At 37.8% G+C, this 18,915-nt stretch overlaps 1 protein-coding gene and 4 non-coding genes across 5 annotated transcripts; 3 read left to right on the forward strand and 2 right to left on the reverse strand.

The window, feature by feature from the left end:
• The first annotated feature begins 4,841 nt into the window (after positions 1 to 4,841).
• Positions 4,842 to 4,913, forward strand: trnae-uuc (transfer RNA glutamic acid (anticodon UUC)). The gene has a single exon. It is a non-coding gene; the product is annotated as a tRNA-Glu (tRNA).
• An 89-nt stretch (positions 4,914 to 5,002) lies between these two features.
• trnay-gua (transfer RNA tyrosine (anticodon GUA)) lies at positions 5,003 to 5,089 on the forward strand. Its single transcript is given in 2 exon segments — positions 5,003 to 5,039; positions 5,054 to 5,089. It is a non-coding gene; the product is annotated as a tRNA-Tyr (tRNA).
• Positions 5,090 to 5,148: 59 nt separating this feature from the next.
• Positions 5,149 to 5,220, reverse strand: trnae-cuc (transfer RNA glutamic acid (anticodon CUC)). Its single transcript has one exon. It is a non-coding gene; the product is annotated as a tRNA-Glu (tRNA).
• Positions 5,221 to 5,531: 311 nt separating this feature from the next.
• On the forward strand, positions 5,532 to 5,604 carry trnar-acg (transfer RNA arginine (anticodon ACG)). Its single transcript has one exon. It is a non-coding gene; the product is annotated as a tRNA-Arg (tRNA).
• A 4,332-nt stretch (positions 5,605 to 9,936) lies between these two features.
• Positions 9,937 to 14,475, reverse strand: LOC130222141 (gastrula zinc finger protein XlCGF8.2DB-like). Its single transcript, XM_056454769.1, has 2 exons — positions 14,331 to 14,475; positions 9,937 to 11,681 (listed from the first exon to the last, which is right to left on the reverse strand). Exons 1-2 carry the CDS (start codon positions 14,413 to 14,415, stop codon positions 10,690 to 10,692), a joined length of 1,077 nt encoding a protein of 358 aa, XP_056310744.1. The 5' UTR covers positions 14,416 to 14,475; the 3' UTR covers positions 9,937 to 10,689.
• Between the last annotated feature and the right edge of the window lie 4,440 nt (positions 14,476 to 18,915).

Raw genomic sequence — 18,915 nt, forward strand, 5'->3', positions numbered from 1 at the left:
AGTGGGTAAAGCGGAGGACTGTAGGTGGCATGTTGGCAATCCTTCGGTCGCTGGTTTTACTCCTGCTCGAAGGAGATCTTTTGCGCTTTCATGCCTGTGCAGTTCGCATATATCTTCATAGTTAGAGCTCAAAGTTCACCAAAGAGGTGAAAAGGAACCACACAACGTCTTGCTATAAAACAAAGCAGAATGTGTGGTGACGGATCTTCAGGTTGACAGAGCCTTGTTCTTGTTTCAAACAATGTGCTGACAAGGTGCTGAACGGAGTGCCAGTGGTACAAAGGATAACACTTATGACTATGTATCAGAGGATTCTAGCTTACGGAAACCATGAGACTGTGTATGAGAGAGTGCGAGAATCAACCAGTGCACTGCGGTCGCCTTTCGCCCCTCGCTGGAGCTGTTCAGTTCCACTCTGAAGTAAGTCGAGTTTAAGGGGCCTCCAGCACAGAGCCCGTGGGGTGCTCCCCTGGTTTCAAAGGCTGCCCCAACTGCCTTGTCCTTGTTTCAAACAATGTGCTAACAAGATGCTGAATAGAGTGCCAGTGGCACAAAGGATAACATTTATGACTACGGATCAGAAGATTCTAGGTTTGACTTCTGGCTGGCTCGCTCTGGGCTTTTTGCTTTGATGTCAGCCAGTGCACTGCAGTTGCCTTTCGCCCCCACTGGAGCTGTTCAGGTCCACTCTGGAGTGAGTCGAGTTTAAGGGGCCGCAATCACAGAGCCCGTGGGGTGCTCCCCTGGTTTCAAAGGCTGCCCCAACTGCTAGATTTTTATTAACGTCTACTGATCATTATCTACAGACCTCTAAAATATTCTCCAGCTTTTATTGATGATTTTACAGAACTGTTATCATTAGTAACCTCTGAATTTGACTATTTTACCATTGCTGGGGATTTTAATATTCACATTGATAATCCAGAAATCAATGCTGTAAAAGAACTGATGACTGTTTTGAACACTTTTGATCTGACTCAGCATGTTCAAGGACCCACACACAATCGTGGACACACTCTTGATCTTCTTATAACTAAGGGTTTACACATTTCATCAACTGTTGTTAAGGATGTTGCACTATCTGATCATTTCTGTATTTTCTTTGACATATTGATCACTCCAGCTATTAAAGACAGATCTGTCTCTGTCAGAAAGAGATGCATAAATGAGAACACTAATGAGCAGCTTATGTAAGGCCATATCGCTTGCACCAAGTATATCTGCAGACTCTGTTGATTCTCTCCTTGATTTGTTTAACTCTAAAGTTAAGAATGTCATAGATGACATTGCTCCTGTTAAAGCCAAGAATATAACTAGCAGGCAAAGGGGATCCTGGACTAGGTCCCCAAGAATACAAATGACAAAAAGACAGTGCAGAAAAGCTGAGCGTATGTGGAGAAAGACGAAACTAGTAGTCCATTATAATATCTATAAAGACAGTCTTCGTGCTTTTAATATGGAACTAAAAACTGCTAGGCAGACTTTCTTTTCAAGCCTTATAAACAGCAACGTGAACAATGCTCGTAAACTCTTTGCAACTATAGAGAAACTCACAACCCCCCCCCCCCCCCCCAGTCGGATTCCCAGTGAGCTACTCTCTGAAAGCAAATGTAATGAGTTTGCTCATTTCTTTACTGACAAGATCAATAATATCAGAAAGGCAATCAGCTCATCCAATCAGCCAAGTTGTGTCGAAGTCAGACTAGCTCAACCACAACTTAAGAAATCAGACATTATGTCCAATTTCATGGCAATTAATGGCAAAATCTTAGAAGAGATCGTGCAAATTATGAAAACATCAACCTGCAGTCTTGACACACTCCCCACATCATTCTTTAAAACGGTGTTTACCTGTTTAGAAATGGATCTTCTAAAAGTGGTAAATGCTTCACTTCTCTCAGGGATTTTTCCTAACTCACTTAAAACTGCAGTTGTTAAACCCCTCTTGAAGAAGAGCAACCTGGATAACACCATATTGAGCAATTACAGGCCCATCTCAAATCTCCCTTTTATTGGCAAAATCATTGAAAAAGTTGTTTTTAACCAGGTTAACAAGTTCCTAAACTTCAAGGGGTGTTTGGACAATTTTCAATCTGGTTCCAGACCACATCACAGTACAGAGAGCGCCCTTATAAAGATAATCAATGACATCCGCCTAAATACAGATTCAGGCAAACTAACAGTGCTGGTACTGCTCGATCTCAGTGCCGCATTTGACACTGTCGATCACAGCATACTTCTGGATAGGCTGGAAAACTGGGTTGGGCTGTCTGGGACGGTCCTCAAATGGTTCAGATCTTACCTTGAAGGAAGAGGTTACTATGTCAGTATAGGTGATCATAGGTCGAGGTGGACACCCATGACATGTGGAGTCCCACAAGGCTCGATTCTGGCACCACTCCTGTTCAACCTTTATATGCTCCCTCTGAGCCAAATAATGAGAAAAAACCAAATCTCCTACCACAGCTATGCTGATGACACTCAGATCTACCTAGCCTTACTGCCTAATGACTACAGCCCCATTGACACCCTCTGCCAATGCATTGATGAAATTAACAATTGGATGTGCCAAAACTTTCTTCAGTTAAACAAAGAGAAAACTGAAGTGATTGCGTTTGGGAACAGAGATGAGGTTCACAAGGTGAATGCTTACCTTGGCTCTAAGGGTCAAACAACAAAAAATAAGGTCAAGAATCTTGGTGTGACTCTGGAGTCAGATCTGAGTTTTAATAGTCATATCAAAGCAGTTAGTAAATCAGCATACTATCATCTCAAAAACATTGCAAGAATTAGATGCTTTGTTTCCAGTGAAGACTTAGAGAAACTTGTTCATGCTTTTATCAGCAGCAGGGTGGATTACTGTAATGGCCTCCTCACTGGCCTTCCCAAAAAGACAGTCAGACAGTTGCAGCTCATCCAGAACTCTGCGGCCAGAATTCTGACCAGAACCAGGAAATCAGAGCACATCACACCTGTCCTCAGGTCTTTACACTGGCTCCCAGTTACATTCAGAATAGATTTTAAAGTATTATTACTGGTCTATAAATCACTAAATGGCCTAGGACCTCAATACATTATAGATATGCTCACTGAATACAAACCTAACAGATCACTCAGATCTTTAGGATCAAATAGATTAGAAATCCCAAGAGTTCAGTCAAAGCAGGGTGAATCGGCTTTCAGCTACTACGCCCCTCGCTGCTGGAATCAGCTTCCAGAAATGATCAGATGTGCTCCAACATTAGGCACATTCAAATCAAGACTGAAAACACATCTGTTTAGCTGTGCCTTTACTGAATGAGCACTGTGCTACGTCCGACAGACCGAAGTACTATGTTTTTCTCTTCTTTTTAATTCTTTTATAACACATTTTATCAGCTTTTATTTTATTTTATTTTCATTTTTACCATTTTTAGTATTTGTTTTTATTTCTCTTATACTTGTTTCTTTTATTCCTGTTTATGTAAAGCACTTTGAATTGCCACTGTGTATGAAATGTGCTATATAAATAAACTTGCCTTGCCTTGCCTTACTACAGCTACACCAATCGTAAACCCAGCCTACTTGTTGCAAAAGTCCCTACCACTTAGAAGTCACCCAGCCAACGTGCAGCGTAATCTCTTCCACTTGTAAATCATTGAGCTGTAGCAATACCTAAGTGCTCTGATAAAACATGCATAAAAGAAACTATGGCTTTTAACCTCCTCTTGGAGAGAAGAGAGTCTCCGACTTCGGATCTCAGGGGTTCTATGGAGGGACTTGTCAGGAATCCTGTAAGAGCATCCCATCCACACAACGTCTTGCTATAAAACAAAGCAGAATGTGTGGTGATGGAACTCCAGGTTGACAGAGCCTTGTCCTTGTTTCAAACAATGTGCTAACAAGGTGCTGAACGGAGTGCCAGTGGCACAAAGGATAACGCTTATGACTATGGATCAAAGGATTCTAGCTTAGCAATCGTAAACCCAGCCTACTTGCTGCAAAAGTCCCTTCCAGGCCCAACCCTGTCTTTCTTTCGAGTTCAGATGAGATCAGGCATTGCCAGAGTGGTATGGCCGTAAGCGAGAGCAGCCGTCAAGAGTTAGCTATTTAAAAATAGGCGCAGCACCAGGAGCCGAGCGCAGCTCAGCTTGCATTGACACAGCACCGACAGAAACAAGGCCCTTGTCCCCTCAATTGTTTACCTGTTTTTTTTTTTTTTTTTTCTGTTTCTGCTCCGGGGCACCAACAGCTCTTGCTAAGTTAAACCAGCCAAGTCACTGTACCTACTTTCCCCCGAATGGAATCAGGGGAAGTGGGTACACTGACTTGGCTGGTTCCAGAGTTCAGAGAGGAATTCAGAGTTTTTTTTTAATATATTTTGGGAAGTGTATTAGCTGCCAAATGAAGGAATTTAAAAAGCTTACAGCACCTGGTATTCCCAGGCGGTCTCCCATCCAAGTACCAACCAGGCCCAACCCTGCTTTGCTTCCGAGTTCAGATGAGATATTTTTGTAAAATTGGTTCCATATATTTCATTCTGACATTTCCCCATATTTCTTTTTCATTTAAATCCTCATATCTTTCCTTCCAGTAGTTGAATGCTATAGGTCTTATAAAAGCCTTTGATCTAAAAACAACATAAAAACTCTTAACTGTACATAAGCTCATATTGATCTTTTCTCCATTTTTTTTCTTAAAATAGACCTCTGGTAATTCTTCCTTATCCCGCAACTCTTTTTTTTCAATTATTTCAATCCAATCTTTTGGTATTGCTTTTTTTCAAATCATGATATTGTCTTTGTATTTTTGTTTTAGAAAGAACTGAAGTTTTTGCCAAGACTGCCCTCATAAGTGGCAGCTCCCATATGGTCTAGCGGTCAGGATTCCTGGTTTTCACCCAGGCGGCCCGGGTTCGACTCCCGGTATGGGAAGCCTTGAGTATTTTTGCCATTGCCCTTTTTTTCAAGCAGTCGGACTGCAGCAACTTTAAGGGGGTGGGCTTGTGTTGGACTCTCATAAGCCTTCGATAGCTCAGTTGGTAGAGCGGAGGACTGTAGGTGTGTTGTTGGCAATCCTTAGGTCGCTGGTTCGACTCCGGCTCGAAGGAGGTCTTTTGCCCTTTCATGCCTGTGCAGTTCGCATATATTTTCATAGCTCAAAAGTAAGTTCCCTGACCGGGAACCGAACCCGGGCCGCGGCGGTGAGAGCGCCGAATCCTAACCACTAGACCACCAGGGAAGGTCTTGCGGAAGCATGCCCTCAAGTCTAGCTGTGGGCCTCCACGCAAGTATGCTGCAGCTGCTCTGACAAAAATAAATCTAATGCTTGTAACCTCCTCCTGGAGAGGAGAAAGTCTCAGACCCTGGATCACAGTTCTTCTAGGGAGGGACTGTCACATGCACTGTAAGAGCATCCTATCGACACCACAACTTGCCATAATAACGAAGGACAGCATGTGTTGAACGAACTCCGTGTTGAATGAACTCTGTGTTGACTGAGCTGTGTCCTTATCACAAGCAACAAGATAAAGATGAAAAGATAAGCAGACAGGGCCAGTGGCGCAATGGATAACGCGTTTGACTACGGATCAGAAGATTCTAGGTTCGACTCCTGGCTGGCTCGCTCTGGTCTTTTTGCTTTGATGTCAGCCAGTGCACTGCAGTCGCCTTTCGCCCCCACTGGAACTGTTCAGGTCCACTCTGGAGTGTGTTGAGTTTAAGAGGCCGCAATCACAGAGCCCGTGGGGTGCTCCCCTGGTTTCAAAGGCTGCCCCAACCGCTAGATTTTTATTAACGTCTACTACAGCTACACCAATCGTAAACCCAGCCTACTTGTTGCAAAAGTCCCTACCACTTAGAAGTCACCCAGCCAACTTGCAGCGTAATCTCTTCCACTTGTAAGTCTCTGAGCTGTAGCAATACCTAAGTGCTCTGATAAAACATGCATAAAAGAAACTATGGCTTTTAACCTCCTCTTGGAGAGAAGAGAGTCTCCGACCCTGGATCTCAGGGGTTCTATGGAGGGACTGTCAGGAATCCTGTAAGAGCATCCCATCCACACAACGTCTTGCTATAAAACAAAGCAGAATGTGTGGTGATGGAACTCCAGGTTGACAGAGCCTTGTCCTTGTTTCAAACAATGTGCTAACAAGGTGCTAACAAGGTGCTGAACGGAGTGCCAGTGGCACAAAGGATAACGCTTATGACTATGGATCAAAGGATTCTAGCTTAGCAATCGTAAACCCAGCCTACTTGCTGCAAAAGTCCCTACCAGGCAAAACCCTGTCTTTCTTTCGAGTTCAGATGAGATCAGGCATTGCCAGAGTGGTATGGCCGTAAGCGAGAGCAGCCGTCAAGAGTTAGCTATTTAAAAATAGGCGCAGCACCAGGAGCCGAGCGCAGCTCAGCTTGCATTGACACAGCACCGACAGAAACAAGACCCTTGTCCCCTCAATTGTTTACCTGTTTTTTTTTTTTTTCTGTTTCTGCTCCGGGGCACCAACAGCTCTTGCTAAGTTAAACCAGCCAAGTCACTGTACCTACTTTCCCCTGAATGGAATCAGGGGAAGTGGGTACACTGACTTGGCTGGTTCCAGAGTTCAGAGAGGAATTCAGAGGTTTTTTTTTTATATATTTTGGGAAGGGTATTAGCTACCAAATGAAGGAATTTAAAAAGCTTACAGCACCTGGTATTCCCAGGCGGTCTCCCATCCAAGTACCAACCAGGCCCAACCCTGCTTTGCTTCCGAGTTCAGATGAGATATATATATATTTTTTTTTATTAAAATCAAATATTTACATTTTTACAAAGAAATGATCACATCACACAAAAATCACATGATACTTACAACACTCATTATTAGACTTCATATTTTTCCCATAACCAACTGAAAATGTTGTCCTTGTATTCAACCATTACGTTCCCTTTTACCATTATTTCTATAAATACATCCTCCTTTTCTTGTACTATAAAATAGTTGAATATCAATTTTACAGCCATCTCCATTCTGTTTTTAAACATACGCCATATATCCACTCTCTTCCCATCATGTTTAGCCATATTTCTCCTTATCCAAATCACATACTTAGCAATTGTTATACATAGATTAAAAGCATACATACCACATTCATTTTGACCAAATAAACGAAAACGGTTTTCTAAAAACAAAAAAAAAAAAAAAAAAAAAAGGTTAAGAATATTATTTTATTACAAAGTTTTGCAGGCTCTAGAGTGCCCTGATTTCTTAATGGTGTAACTAAAAATTCTATTCGAGGGGTAAAATTAAATGAATTTTCGATAAGTATCGTTAATAAAATATTTATAATATGAACTTGCTTTTTGTTATATCTTTACCTTCTTTGCACACTTATGCGTACTCTCACCAGCAGCAGTTGATTGACACACATTGCATAAAGGCGCTACACACACAGCCCCACACCTTGGTATGGAGTGGCAAGTGCTGAAACACGCAACCAGTTTTATTTGTTGTCGATTTGCGTGTTGTTCCTTTTTTTAAGTGTCTTTTATTTTTTAAATCTCTCAAATTAGGCTCTTTTAGGCTATTAGGAGATATTAGTTCAATTATGCGCCGTAGGCCATTGACCAACACCTCCTGCATACAGTTTAGGCTACACACTGCAGGTCTACAGTTCTGATGTGTTATGAATTGTTTTAGTTTTTATTGTAAAATATACATTATAATCCAGTACAAAGTAAAATAATATTTATTAATGGCCATTGGCAGCATATAGCCGTTAAGCTTAAATAGTCGAAGTATGTTTTTATTAATATTAAAACAAATTACAAAATAGCCAACTTTTGATTTTGTTTTGTTTCCGTGTATTTTTATTAAACAAAAAATGCTATTGTATTTTGGTTTGAATTTTATTAGAAATGTAATATTTAGGCAACACTACTTCTACATAACTGTAACACGGGGAGCGACAGAGACAACTGAGGTTTAGGATCCATGTGCAGGTTTATTCAAACTCAGGGAGGCAATGGTCAACACAGGTGCAAACAGATGTAAAGGCAGTCCAGAATCATAGTTAAACACAGGTGAGAGGTCGGTAGACAGGCGGCAGACAAGGAGAAAGGGAAACCAGGCAAAGATCAAAACACGGAGAAACTAGACTAGGAAACCGCGTTGTAGTGTCACTATACAGATAACAAGACTCGGCAAAGGCAGGGAGTGTGTGTGTTGTTTAAATAGTGTGTGTAATCAGTCTCTGACAATCCTCAGCTGGTGCAAATGTAATCAGTCAAAATGAGGAAGCATGTGTGTTTGTGAACGGAGCGCATGTATGAAAATGTAGTCCATGAATGGCGGATTTGTAGTCCATAGGTTATTGTGAGGGTGAGTGCTTACCAGCGACCTCTGGTGGTTAGAGATCGCTGGTAATCATGACAATAACATTGGCTCTGATTGCGTTTTTAGAGATATCCTAGATAGACTTTTGGCTGAAAAACATTACCTGTTCATTTCAGTGCTGTATTTTGACATTTCACAAGGGCTTCAGCTGGTACCGGCCTCAATTTCGCGACTTGATGTTTATGTGGTGTCTACATATCAATGTCTGGATGACAGCGAGAGCGAGATGAGATGAAACCTCAGATTCAATGTGCAGCTGCACAGTTTCTGCATATTTTGACTATAGGCTCATCTAAATTTAAATATTGCCGAAATATTGCTAGACAGACAAAGTAAATTTTGATTTTGGAAGAGAGCTGCTTCAGTAATGAAAGACACAGTTGGTGGACACACACACGCACGCACACACACACAGGATACATTTATAGGCCTATTCATTATTGATTTATTTACATTAAACGCACAGTAATTAAAATTAAAAAAGAAAGGCATAACTTCAGAAAAAGTGCTCACTGCTGTTTCCGCGATTTCTGAGGTTGCTTTGTTTCTCTGCCATTTGCTTGTCAGTGGTGCAGCATTGCTAGATTACTTTTGTTTTAATCAGAGATTAAGATTAGGACTTCATTCATTCATTTTCTTTTCGGCTTAGTCCCTTTATTAATCCAGGGTCACCACAGCGGAATGAACCACCGACTTATCCAGCACGTTTTTATGCAGCTGATGCCCTTCCAGCCGCAACCCATCTCTGTGAAAAATCCATACACACTCATTCACTACGGACAATTTAGCCTACCCAATTCACCTGCACTGTGAGGCGACAGCACTACCTACTGCGCCATTGCGTCACCCCAAGATTAAGCCTATATAGCCAATTTTAGTTATTTAGCGTAATGTATAGTTATTTAGTTCAATCAGTGTATTTATAAATATATAAATTATTTAGTGCTTTTTGAATTTAGGCATAGGCCGAGTATAAAACATAATATTTCTTGTAAATACAAAAGATTATGCGGTTTAGTTTAGTTTTTTTTTTGATGGCACTGTATTGCATGTTGAATGTTACAATTACAAAGATTTTTATTAAACAAGAGCACTACCACAAGATATTTTTGTAGGTGTAAAAATATAAAAAGTATAATTTTAATGTTCTTGCCTTATTTATCTTTAATGTAAATATAAAATACTATGCAATGCGTGGTTCACCTAAGAAAAAAAGGCAAAAAGTTAGTCTAGAGCCCTGTATTGGATAGATTAAGTGATAGATTGTGTGTTTGAATTTCCAAATGAATTTTGAATTTCCAAATGTTTCAAAGCTTTAAAGTCATAACGAAGTCTTGATTATCGAAATCTCATGACGTTGCCCATTTGATATGTGCTCTAATCCACTCATTTGAAACAAAAAAGTTGCAAGTTTCAAAGCTTCATGAAGTGATTAAATGATTAAGAAATCTTCATGCTATCATGCCACACTGCTCCATACAGTGAAATGCATCTCAAAAATCTATATAATCATATCACAAGAATAATGAAAGCGCAGACTCCATTTAATCTACTGCATATAAAAGAATTCAGGAAATTCAGAATGAATCAAAACATAACCTTTTATTTTCCAGATGAAAGTGTATCATGTCAATTACAGAATCAAATAATAAAAAGCCAATTCAGAAATGTAGAACATCAATTACTCAAAGATAAATCCAAAAGTTATAAATGTATAAAGTACATTGCAGCATATAAGCCTCTGATGCAAAAGCTTAGAGACTCACACTGCAACGGGGCATCCTGGCTACAAGATCTCAATGAACCATCTTGCACATTTCCCATTAATACTCAACTCAGAACAAACAGCCATAAATTCAGGACAAAAAGCTTCAAAAGGACCCTTGCCTGGTAGTGAGTTTTAAGTGTCAACCATTTGCTTGTAGGTGGAGCAGCTGGCAAAGATTTTAATTAAAGCTGAAAACCAATTCAACATATTCAAGTGAAACTGTCAAATATTACAGTTTAATTGAGACAATTTTACCAATCACACAGGGACATTTAAAATGACACCAAACATGAATATAGTGCTATAAGATACACCATGTTAAAATCTTGGATACTTTGTGTGATCTCCTCTGATGGAGAAGGTAAAGTAAAGGTCAGAAAGGGGGCTCATATTGAGTTAAATAGAACTTCTGATTTCCTGATCTTCTCAGATCAGAAAGTTTATTGTTTTAGTGACTGACAATTCTCGTTGTCTCACCTCGTAGAATTCTCACAACAGTTCTTAGGGTTTGATATTATGGCAGTGTAAGGCTCCGTTTTGAATATACCCATGTTTGTGTGGACAAGCCTCAATTTTGAGGACTCTTCTCTCTTTTGTGAAGCTTCATGTGAGCGCTGAGGCTTCTTTTATGTTTAAAGTCCTTTCCACACTCACTGCATCTAAAACGCTCTCCTGAGTGAGTCTTCATGTGTTTCTTAATGTAGTCTTTACGTGTGAGACTCTTTCCACACTGATCACATGTGAACACTATAGTTCCAGTGTGACCATTCATGTGGTTTATGAGGCTAGCTTTTGATGTGAAGCTCTTTACACACTGAGCACATGCAAATGGCTTCTCTCCGGCGTGACTTATCATGTGGTAATTGAGTGTTTTTTTACATCTGAAACTTTTACCACACTCTGTGCATGTGTAAGGTTTCTCTCCAGTGTGAATCCTCATGTGGATGTCAAGGTCTTGTTTTTGAGAAAAACTTTTCCCACACTGTGTGCAAATAAAAATTCTCTCTCTATTGTGAGTTCTCATGTGGACTTCGAGGGTGCCACTTTGCTTAAAACACTTTCCACACTGAGGGCAAGAATAAGGCCTCTCCCCAGTGTGAATTCTCATGTGCACTGCTAAGTTTCCTGTAGTATAGAAGCTTTTTCCACACTGTTGGCATGTGTACTTCCTCTCCCCAGTGTGAATTATCATGTGCATTGCAAAGTTTCCTGCATTATAGAAGCTTTTTCCACACTCTTGGCATGCATACGGCCTCTCTCCAGAGTGAATTCTCATGTGGGTTTTAAAGCCTTGTACATAACCAAAACTCTTTCCACACTGTTCGCAGGTGTAAGGTTTCTCCTTAGTGTGAACTCTCATGTGAACATCAAGCTTTGGCTTTTTACTGAAACTCTTTCCACACTGTTTACAGCTGAAATTACACCTGGATTTAGATTTCCGAGGTCTTCCGTGTGATGAAGTCTTTTCAGTCAGTGTGGGTTTTTCATCAGTCGTTATGTCTTGGTGTTTCTCTTCCATTTCATTCCATTGATGAGTCTCTTCTTTCAGCACCATCAGGTCTTAAAAAAAAGACAAGACACTCAAAGGTTTAAAACAACAAAAGGGAGAGTAAATGGTGAGGCTGTCTTCATTTCTGTGTCAACTATCCCTTTAAATGGTTCCTATTATGAAAATTTTTTTACAAGATGTAAAATTTGTCTTTGGTGTTCCCAGAATGTATCTGAGGTTTCGGCTCAAAATCAGATCATATACCTTGCAGAATATTTAATTTTGGGGGTCAGAGGAAAACCAAGCTCTTTTTGTTCCTGTGGCTTTAAATGCAAATGATCATCAAATGCACTCGTTCTAGATTACTGTCGAGTTCCCTCAAGTGGATCTTCCACTGTATTTAAACATTTTCAACTTTCTTGGAAAACCTGCTTGAGACAAATCCCTCATGTTCATAGCAAGTACACATAATTCACGCTAATATTTGTGAGTTTGCATTATTGTATATAACTTATGCAAATGCTTAATGCCACTTTTGCTGTAAACTGGAGTGATGAGGAGATGGCAAGGGGCCTGTTTCAAAAAGGAGGTTAAGAGAAAACTCAGAGTATGTTAACCCTGAAATGAGAGAAACTCTGGGTTTTCCGTTTCAAAATGGCAGGTTTGTCAAACTGGAGAAAGCAGGGTAAGTCAAGCCTGTTTCTGAAAGAGAGGTAACTTTAACTCAAGAGTCACTGACTTCTGCTGTCTTCATTTGTTTCATAAACACAGATTTCTTTACAATTTAAAACGGCATCTTTGGATATCTTTTCTGCTGCGGTCCTGAAAAACTTAAAACAAAATGTAAAAAAAAAAACGTAGGAACGGTACAGCAGCAGAAAATATTGGCGGTTTTAAAACCTCAACTTTTTTTAAACTGTGGTAGACCTTGAAACTGTTATCGTCCCACGCCTAAGCAGCATAACACTGTTTTTACGATCTAAAAATTCATCCTTTAAAAAAAGTCTCAAGCAAAAAGATTCCAATGACGCCTGCTGGTACATGAAGAATATGGTCAATACTGACGAACTTTACACTCAAATGTTTGCATATCATCAGCCTGTTGTAATCCATTTCTTAAGCAGCAAAAGTCATTTTTAGACTAGTTTGTTGGCCAGTTGTAGTCAGTGCAATGCTAAACGTTATTGTTCCACTATAATTTGTTTGTTTTGTCTCACGTCATCCCATAACATCTTCATACAGTTTAGAATACTGTACCATGTTTTATAACAATTAATTAATTTAGTGTCCATTTCATTCAGCATATTTAACATTGGGGACATCCACATTTTCTGACATACTTTAAACCAGGGTTTCTGCAGGTTTCACCAAGATAAATTTAAGACTTTTAAAGACCTTTATGACTGAAATGTTAGACTCATAAAGGGCTAAAGGCTAAGGAATTTTTCAAATGGCCCAGATGGAAAAGATTTTAATTTACCCCATCAAAATAATATTTTAATTTAATAATACAATAATAAATGAATAATAAAAAAATATATATTTATATATTTCTTAGCAAAAGATTTTAAATATTGAGTAAAAACAAGCAAGCTTTACTTTTTTCCCAAAATAACCTTTAAAAAAAAAATCGAACAAAAGTTTTAAAAACTATAATAAACTAAATCTATACACAACAATCTGTGCAGGTCGATGTCCTCAGCAGTAAATACATGGAGCACATTTAAACAAATGTTATTGTAAGGAAAATAATGAAACTATTATGATAGAGTTAAAATTACCTTTTTGAATAAAAAGTTGAAAGATTTATTGAGATGGATTGTTGGTGATTGTATGGGTTTTGGCCAGATTTGAGAGCAAAATATGAACAAGAAAATGAAGACTTGTTTAAAAAAGCTTTCAGACCTACAACACAATATTTCAGTAAATTTAAGACGTTTTTAAGGCCTAAATTTTTGATTTTGGAAATTACAACAGTTTAAGACCCCGCGAAAACCCTGTTTAAACACAATAGCCCTGGTAATTAGTTATTATAATAATGATGTAATTCTAGAAACAGTTTAAATCCATAAAGAAGTTGGAATGTGATCAATGTGACATATGCAAATGGAAAGTACTAAGCCAACACCATCACTGTAATAGCAGATATCTTCTATGAGAATACTTTTTTAATTTGTTGTTTTTATTTATTTTATATAGCGCCAGTGCTCAAGGACACTTTACAAACAGTAGGAGAACAAGAAAAGCAATAACCTTAAGAATAGAGGTAAAGTTGGTTTTATATTCGCACATTCGTTCATTTAGCAGTCTCTATATTGTTTATCATGTTACTTGAATATTCGATCGGAATTAGCATGCAAGTATGACTTGAAAACAACATTAACACTGTTTATTTGACTGTGAACAATGTCGTACTTTGATAGTTATTGTCTGCTAATATGATTTCGCTATTTAGACTTTGCAAATTATACTTTTATGAAATTATATTATTAAGGGGAAAGTCTGAATGTGCGAATATGAAACCAACTTTACCTCTATACCTTAAAAGCAAGTAACAAAATAAACTGATTCCTGTCTTTCAATGAGTTCTTATGTGCATTTAGGAGAACTGGGCAGCACACTCAGGGCTGCAAGACAGATTTACTTTAGTGTTCTTCTTATTAAAATATATCTGAATAAGGATCAAATGACTGAGTTGGTCTTTGAGAATGAAAATCAACCTGTTTGTTCCTGCAGATCTTCCTGTTTGACTGTGAATGTTTCTTCAATCTTCACATCTTCACTCTCCTCTTTAATAAACGCCATCTTTATAACAGTGTGGAGATCAGTCGCTTCAGCAGGAGTTTTTCTCTGCGTTTGGACACTTTATCCTGTTTAAAATGAACAAAACAATAAAAATGTCCTGTTTAAATGAATAAAACAATGAACAGAAACAAAATAACTTCTCTTCAACACTTGCTTCAACAGTTTCTTTATATGAGAGTAATTAACAAAAATAAATAGGTAAAACGTTTCTTTAACACACTTATTACATTTCTGTTACTTTATTCAAACAATAGCCCTCGGTTACTGAGAACAAAATAGTACTACGTTGTATAAAGGGTTAAAATAATATTTCCAACAGCAGGAACATAATTAAGCACTGGATTAAAAACCTGAAACTTTTATTAGATCGGTTTATATCTGTAAACGTCTTAAAACACAAACCTTTCTCCAATTGAATCACAGCGCTGAAGCGGCGCCACCTGATGACGTCACAAACCACGCCAAAATAAAAGTCTTTTTTTTTGTTTGGCTTTTTTGCCACTTACTGTTGCAGTCATGACTTATTGATACATTTCTCCCATGTTTTTCACTTTACACTATATCTTTTCTCTCTCTCTCTCTCTCTCTCTCTCTCTCTCTCTTAAACCTTTAATCTAAACATTTTAATACAATTTTGAGAAACTTTTTAATCCAGTTCATAATGACTTGCATGTCTACAACACATTACTTCCTATTAATATCTGAGTCCAAATCTCATCCTCATAATTATGACCTCTTCTTTTCTATTTCTACAACTTCATAGGCTTATATAGGGTTTCTTTTATTTTTCATATGAATTGTCGTCTATTATCTGTGTTCCACATTTCCTGCCATTCTTTAGCAATATCTTCAGTAATAATATTTAATTTACCTTTACTTACAGAAGCATTAAAGGGGTAGTTCACATAAAAATTACAATACCCTCATTTACTCATCCTCTACTTGTTCCAAACCTGTTTGAGTTTCTTCTGCTGAATGCAAATGAAGAGAATACAGGAGCAAAAACAGCCACTATTTGGTTCAACAGTTCCTACTTTGGCTGCTTTTTTCAGCAGTTTCTTGCACACAAAATGTTCTTGAAACTCGATTACAATTGAACCACTAAAGTCACATGGACGGTTTTGACAATGTTTTTGGTTCCTTTTCTGGACTTTGAGCATCTCGGGACTCTTGCTGTTTATGACAGACGAGGGAGCTTTCTGATTTCATCTAAAGTGTCTTCATTTGCATTCTGAAGATGAGCAAAGTTCTCAGGGGATTGAAACAACAGGTAGAGGCACAATCGTTCTCGAGTGCCTAGTGTACACTATAACGCACGGCTCCCACCAATTCTGATATACAGCCACATCGCACTGCTTTTTATACATTTATTTATTTTATTGCAATAACAACAGGCCATTACAACAAATAGAAATACAAAAACTGATAGGCCACGTCGCACTGCTACTCATGTGATATTACTCATTTATTCATTAATTTTCTTTACGGCTTAGTCCCTTTATTAATCAGGGGTCACCATAGTGGAATAAACCGCCAACTTATTTAGCACATGCTTTACGCAGTGGATGCTCTTCCAGCTACAACCCATTACTGGGAATCATGCATACACACTCATTCACAGACACCGTATGCATACCGCATGTCTATGGACTTGGGGGAAACCAGAGCACCTGGAGGAAACTCACGCGGACACGGGGAGAACATGCAAACTCCACACAGAAATGCCAACTGACCCAGCTGAGGCTCGAACCAGCGACCTTCTTGCTGTGAGGTACAAAATGCAGCTGCCAGAGTTCTTACCAGGTCTAGAAAATTTGATCACATCACTTCAATTTTATCCTCCTTACACTGGCTGCCTGTTAAGTTTCGTATTGAATTTAAAATATTGCTTCTTACATATAAAGCTTTAAATAATCTAGCTAAATAAAAACTGTCTGATCATGAAATGTTATTACCATTTTAAATAACTGTGTTGTAGTCTTAGAAGAGCAAACATGTACTGGATAATAATAAGGTATGGCTGAATCAAGGGAAATGGCAATATGTGTGGCACATAATAAATGGGTTTGAGTTTTTGTGGTGTCCGAGCGCCATCTGCTGGTTGATGTTGGTAGCAGGAGTGTGTTGCTTTCAGTTTCACTTTCATTTTGAAATAAACAGCGTAAAAACGTACTAACAGTTTAGATATTTCCACTAAGGGTAATACACTGTAAGCACCATTTTTGTTGACTGATTTGATCAATGTAACAAATTTTCTGTTAAAGAATAGTTTTAATTTGTATAACTTTAAATTTATCGGGATAATAGTATCTGATGCTAAAACACACTGCACAAGATTTATGTGAGAGAGTAAAAGAGATTTATTTGTGTTATTAAAAAGAAAGTTCAAAGTAATAGCTTTTATTTGCAATCTTTTACAACAGTGTACATGTATTTATAATGTTTAAAATATTGCAAATAAAAACTATTATTTAGAACTTTCATTTTTATTAAAGACTTTTTACTACACACTGCTGTTCACAAAACAGATAGAGATTTGAAAATCAATGTAAGAGATTAAAGGCTTTATCAGTCTTTACACACCACACAAGGGCCACAGAACTCCGAACTAATCTTGAACACAAAAAAATGTATTACTTGGCTCAAGATTGGTGGAGTTGTGGCACTATTTTGGTTTAGTTCTGGCTAAAAGGATGTGGAACACTGGGCTGGGGAACATTAACTGATCTGGGCCACATCTTAGCTTTTGATTTGGGCCAGATCAGGGCCAAAGGAAATTTGTTGACTGGGATAATTTAGCATTGGGTGAAAAACCTGAAACTTTAATCAATCGGTTAAATCTGTGTTTTATTCTTTTGTAAACGTTTTAAAACACAAACATTTCTCCAGTTAAATCACAACGCGAAAGCGGCGCAGCCTTACGACGTCACATGCCACGCGAAAATAAAAGTCTTTTTGTTTTGTTTTTTGCCACTTACTGTTGCAGTCATAACTTATTCATACATTTCTCCCTCGATTTCAACTTTACACATCTGCTCTCTCTCTCTCTCTCTCTCACGCACACAAACACACACACCAGGGTTCTTTTTTCATATTCTTGTTGTCTCTTATTATCTGTATTCTACGTTTCCTGCCATTCTTTAGCAACATCGTCAGTAATAATATTAGGGTCATTCCTGGCAAATGGTAATATTTCAGTCCCCTGTATTTTTTAAAGTGGTTGTTGCCTAAAATTACATTTTAAAAGCATTTTTCATTGATTTGCTTTGTACATTTTTTTTATAAAATGCACACAGTGTCTAATTTTTTTTCAGTATTACAACTATTTATTAGTGTTCTTTTCTGGTGTTAAACAAAAATTAAATAAAAAATAAGATTTTTTATTAAAAAGGCTACAAAGTTATGTCCCTCAATATAAACTCAACCCTGTTACGCCACAAATCCTCCACCCTTATATGACATCACAGACAGAAAGTGACATCATTCAGCTCTCTTTAACAGCATGGTGAAAAAAAGGCAAGATATAGTTTCAGTTATTTACATTTTATGATGTTTATTATAGTTAGGAAGGGTACGGTCAAGCTTAACAATTCAACCCCGTAACGTAAAACTAAGATGGAATATGATTGTTTTTTTTTGGTTTTTTTTCAAACAATATACCAAACATATTCTTGTTTAATTGCTGCCATGTGGGCCTTCTCTTTTAAACCACACGAGGAGCAGAGGCCATTTTGTTTTAAAAACTCAACCCTGTTACACATGTCATTGTTTCTGGGTTGTAAACTTGTAACAAGATTGAGAAATTCTCCAAATTTATCAAGAATTTTAATTAAAAAACATTTCAGTAAAAATATTCGTATTAAAACTTTTTTTTTGTCACTGATAGAATATTTGAAGCAGTGTTTTCACTTAAACTTTGATGCAATTTTATTTCAGACATGGCACCTGTATCAGCAGCAGATTTTATATTAAATGTGTCACGAGTTTAATCATGAGTTAAAGAAAAGCTGATTAAATCAGAACATGTAAAGTATAAAATACTTAAATTATGTAAATAGTTAATTTGTTTATCTCTATGTCATGTGACAATTACCCAACTTTAGAGAGGGGGTCATTAAGGGCATAATTCATATTAACATTATAGATTAATTTCATTAAGAAAATCTTTCTGCTGCAGTTTTTATTTATGTTCCAGGAAATAATGTTTTAGACATGATTTACCTGTTGCTCGTGTTTACTAAAGGTTCTGTTCAGCAATATATTTGGTAACATAGGCCTTCATCAGCATTTTTAAAGGTTACTAATGTCCAGTTACCTGCAGCAGTATACTTTTTTGAATTCTGACGGTAGTTTGGTTTAATGAAGTTTAATTTCATCTCAGTTTGATTAACGCCTTTGCTAAATGTTTTACTAAAATAAATAAGTGTTTTGGTTGAGGCTTAGATTTAATTTCAAATTAATTAAAACAAATTAAAATTGAAATTAAAGTGAATTATTTAA

This window comes from Danio aesculapii, chromosome 4, assembly GCF_903798145.1.
Source record: "Danio aesculapii chromosome 4, fDanAes4.1, whole genome shotgun sequence".
Lineage (NCBI taxonomy): Eukaryota > Metazoa > Chordata > Actinopteri > Cypriniformes > Danionidae > Danio > Danio aesculapii.

Coding starts and splice junctions, on each gene's coding strand:
- LOC130222141 (XM_056454769.1), bottom strand. CDS start 14,415: ATGGCGTTTATTAAAGAGGAGAGTGAAGATGTGAAGATTGAAGAAACA. Junction 11,682..14,330: donor AGATCTGCAGGAACAAACAG/GTTGATTTTCAT, acceptor CTTTTTTTTAAG/ACCTGATGGTGCTGAAAGAA.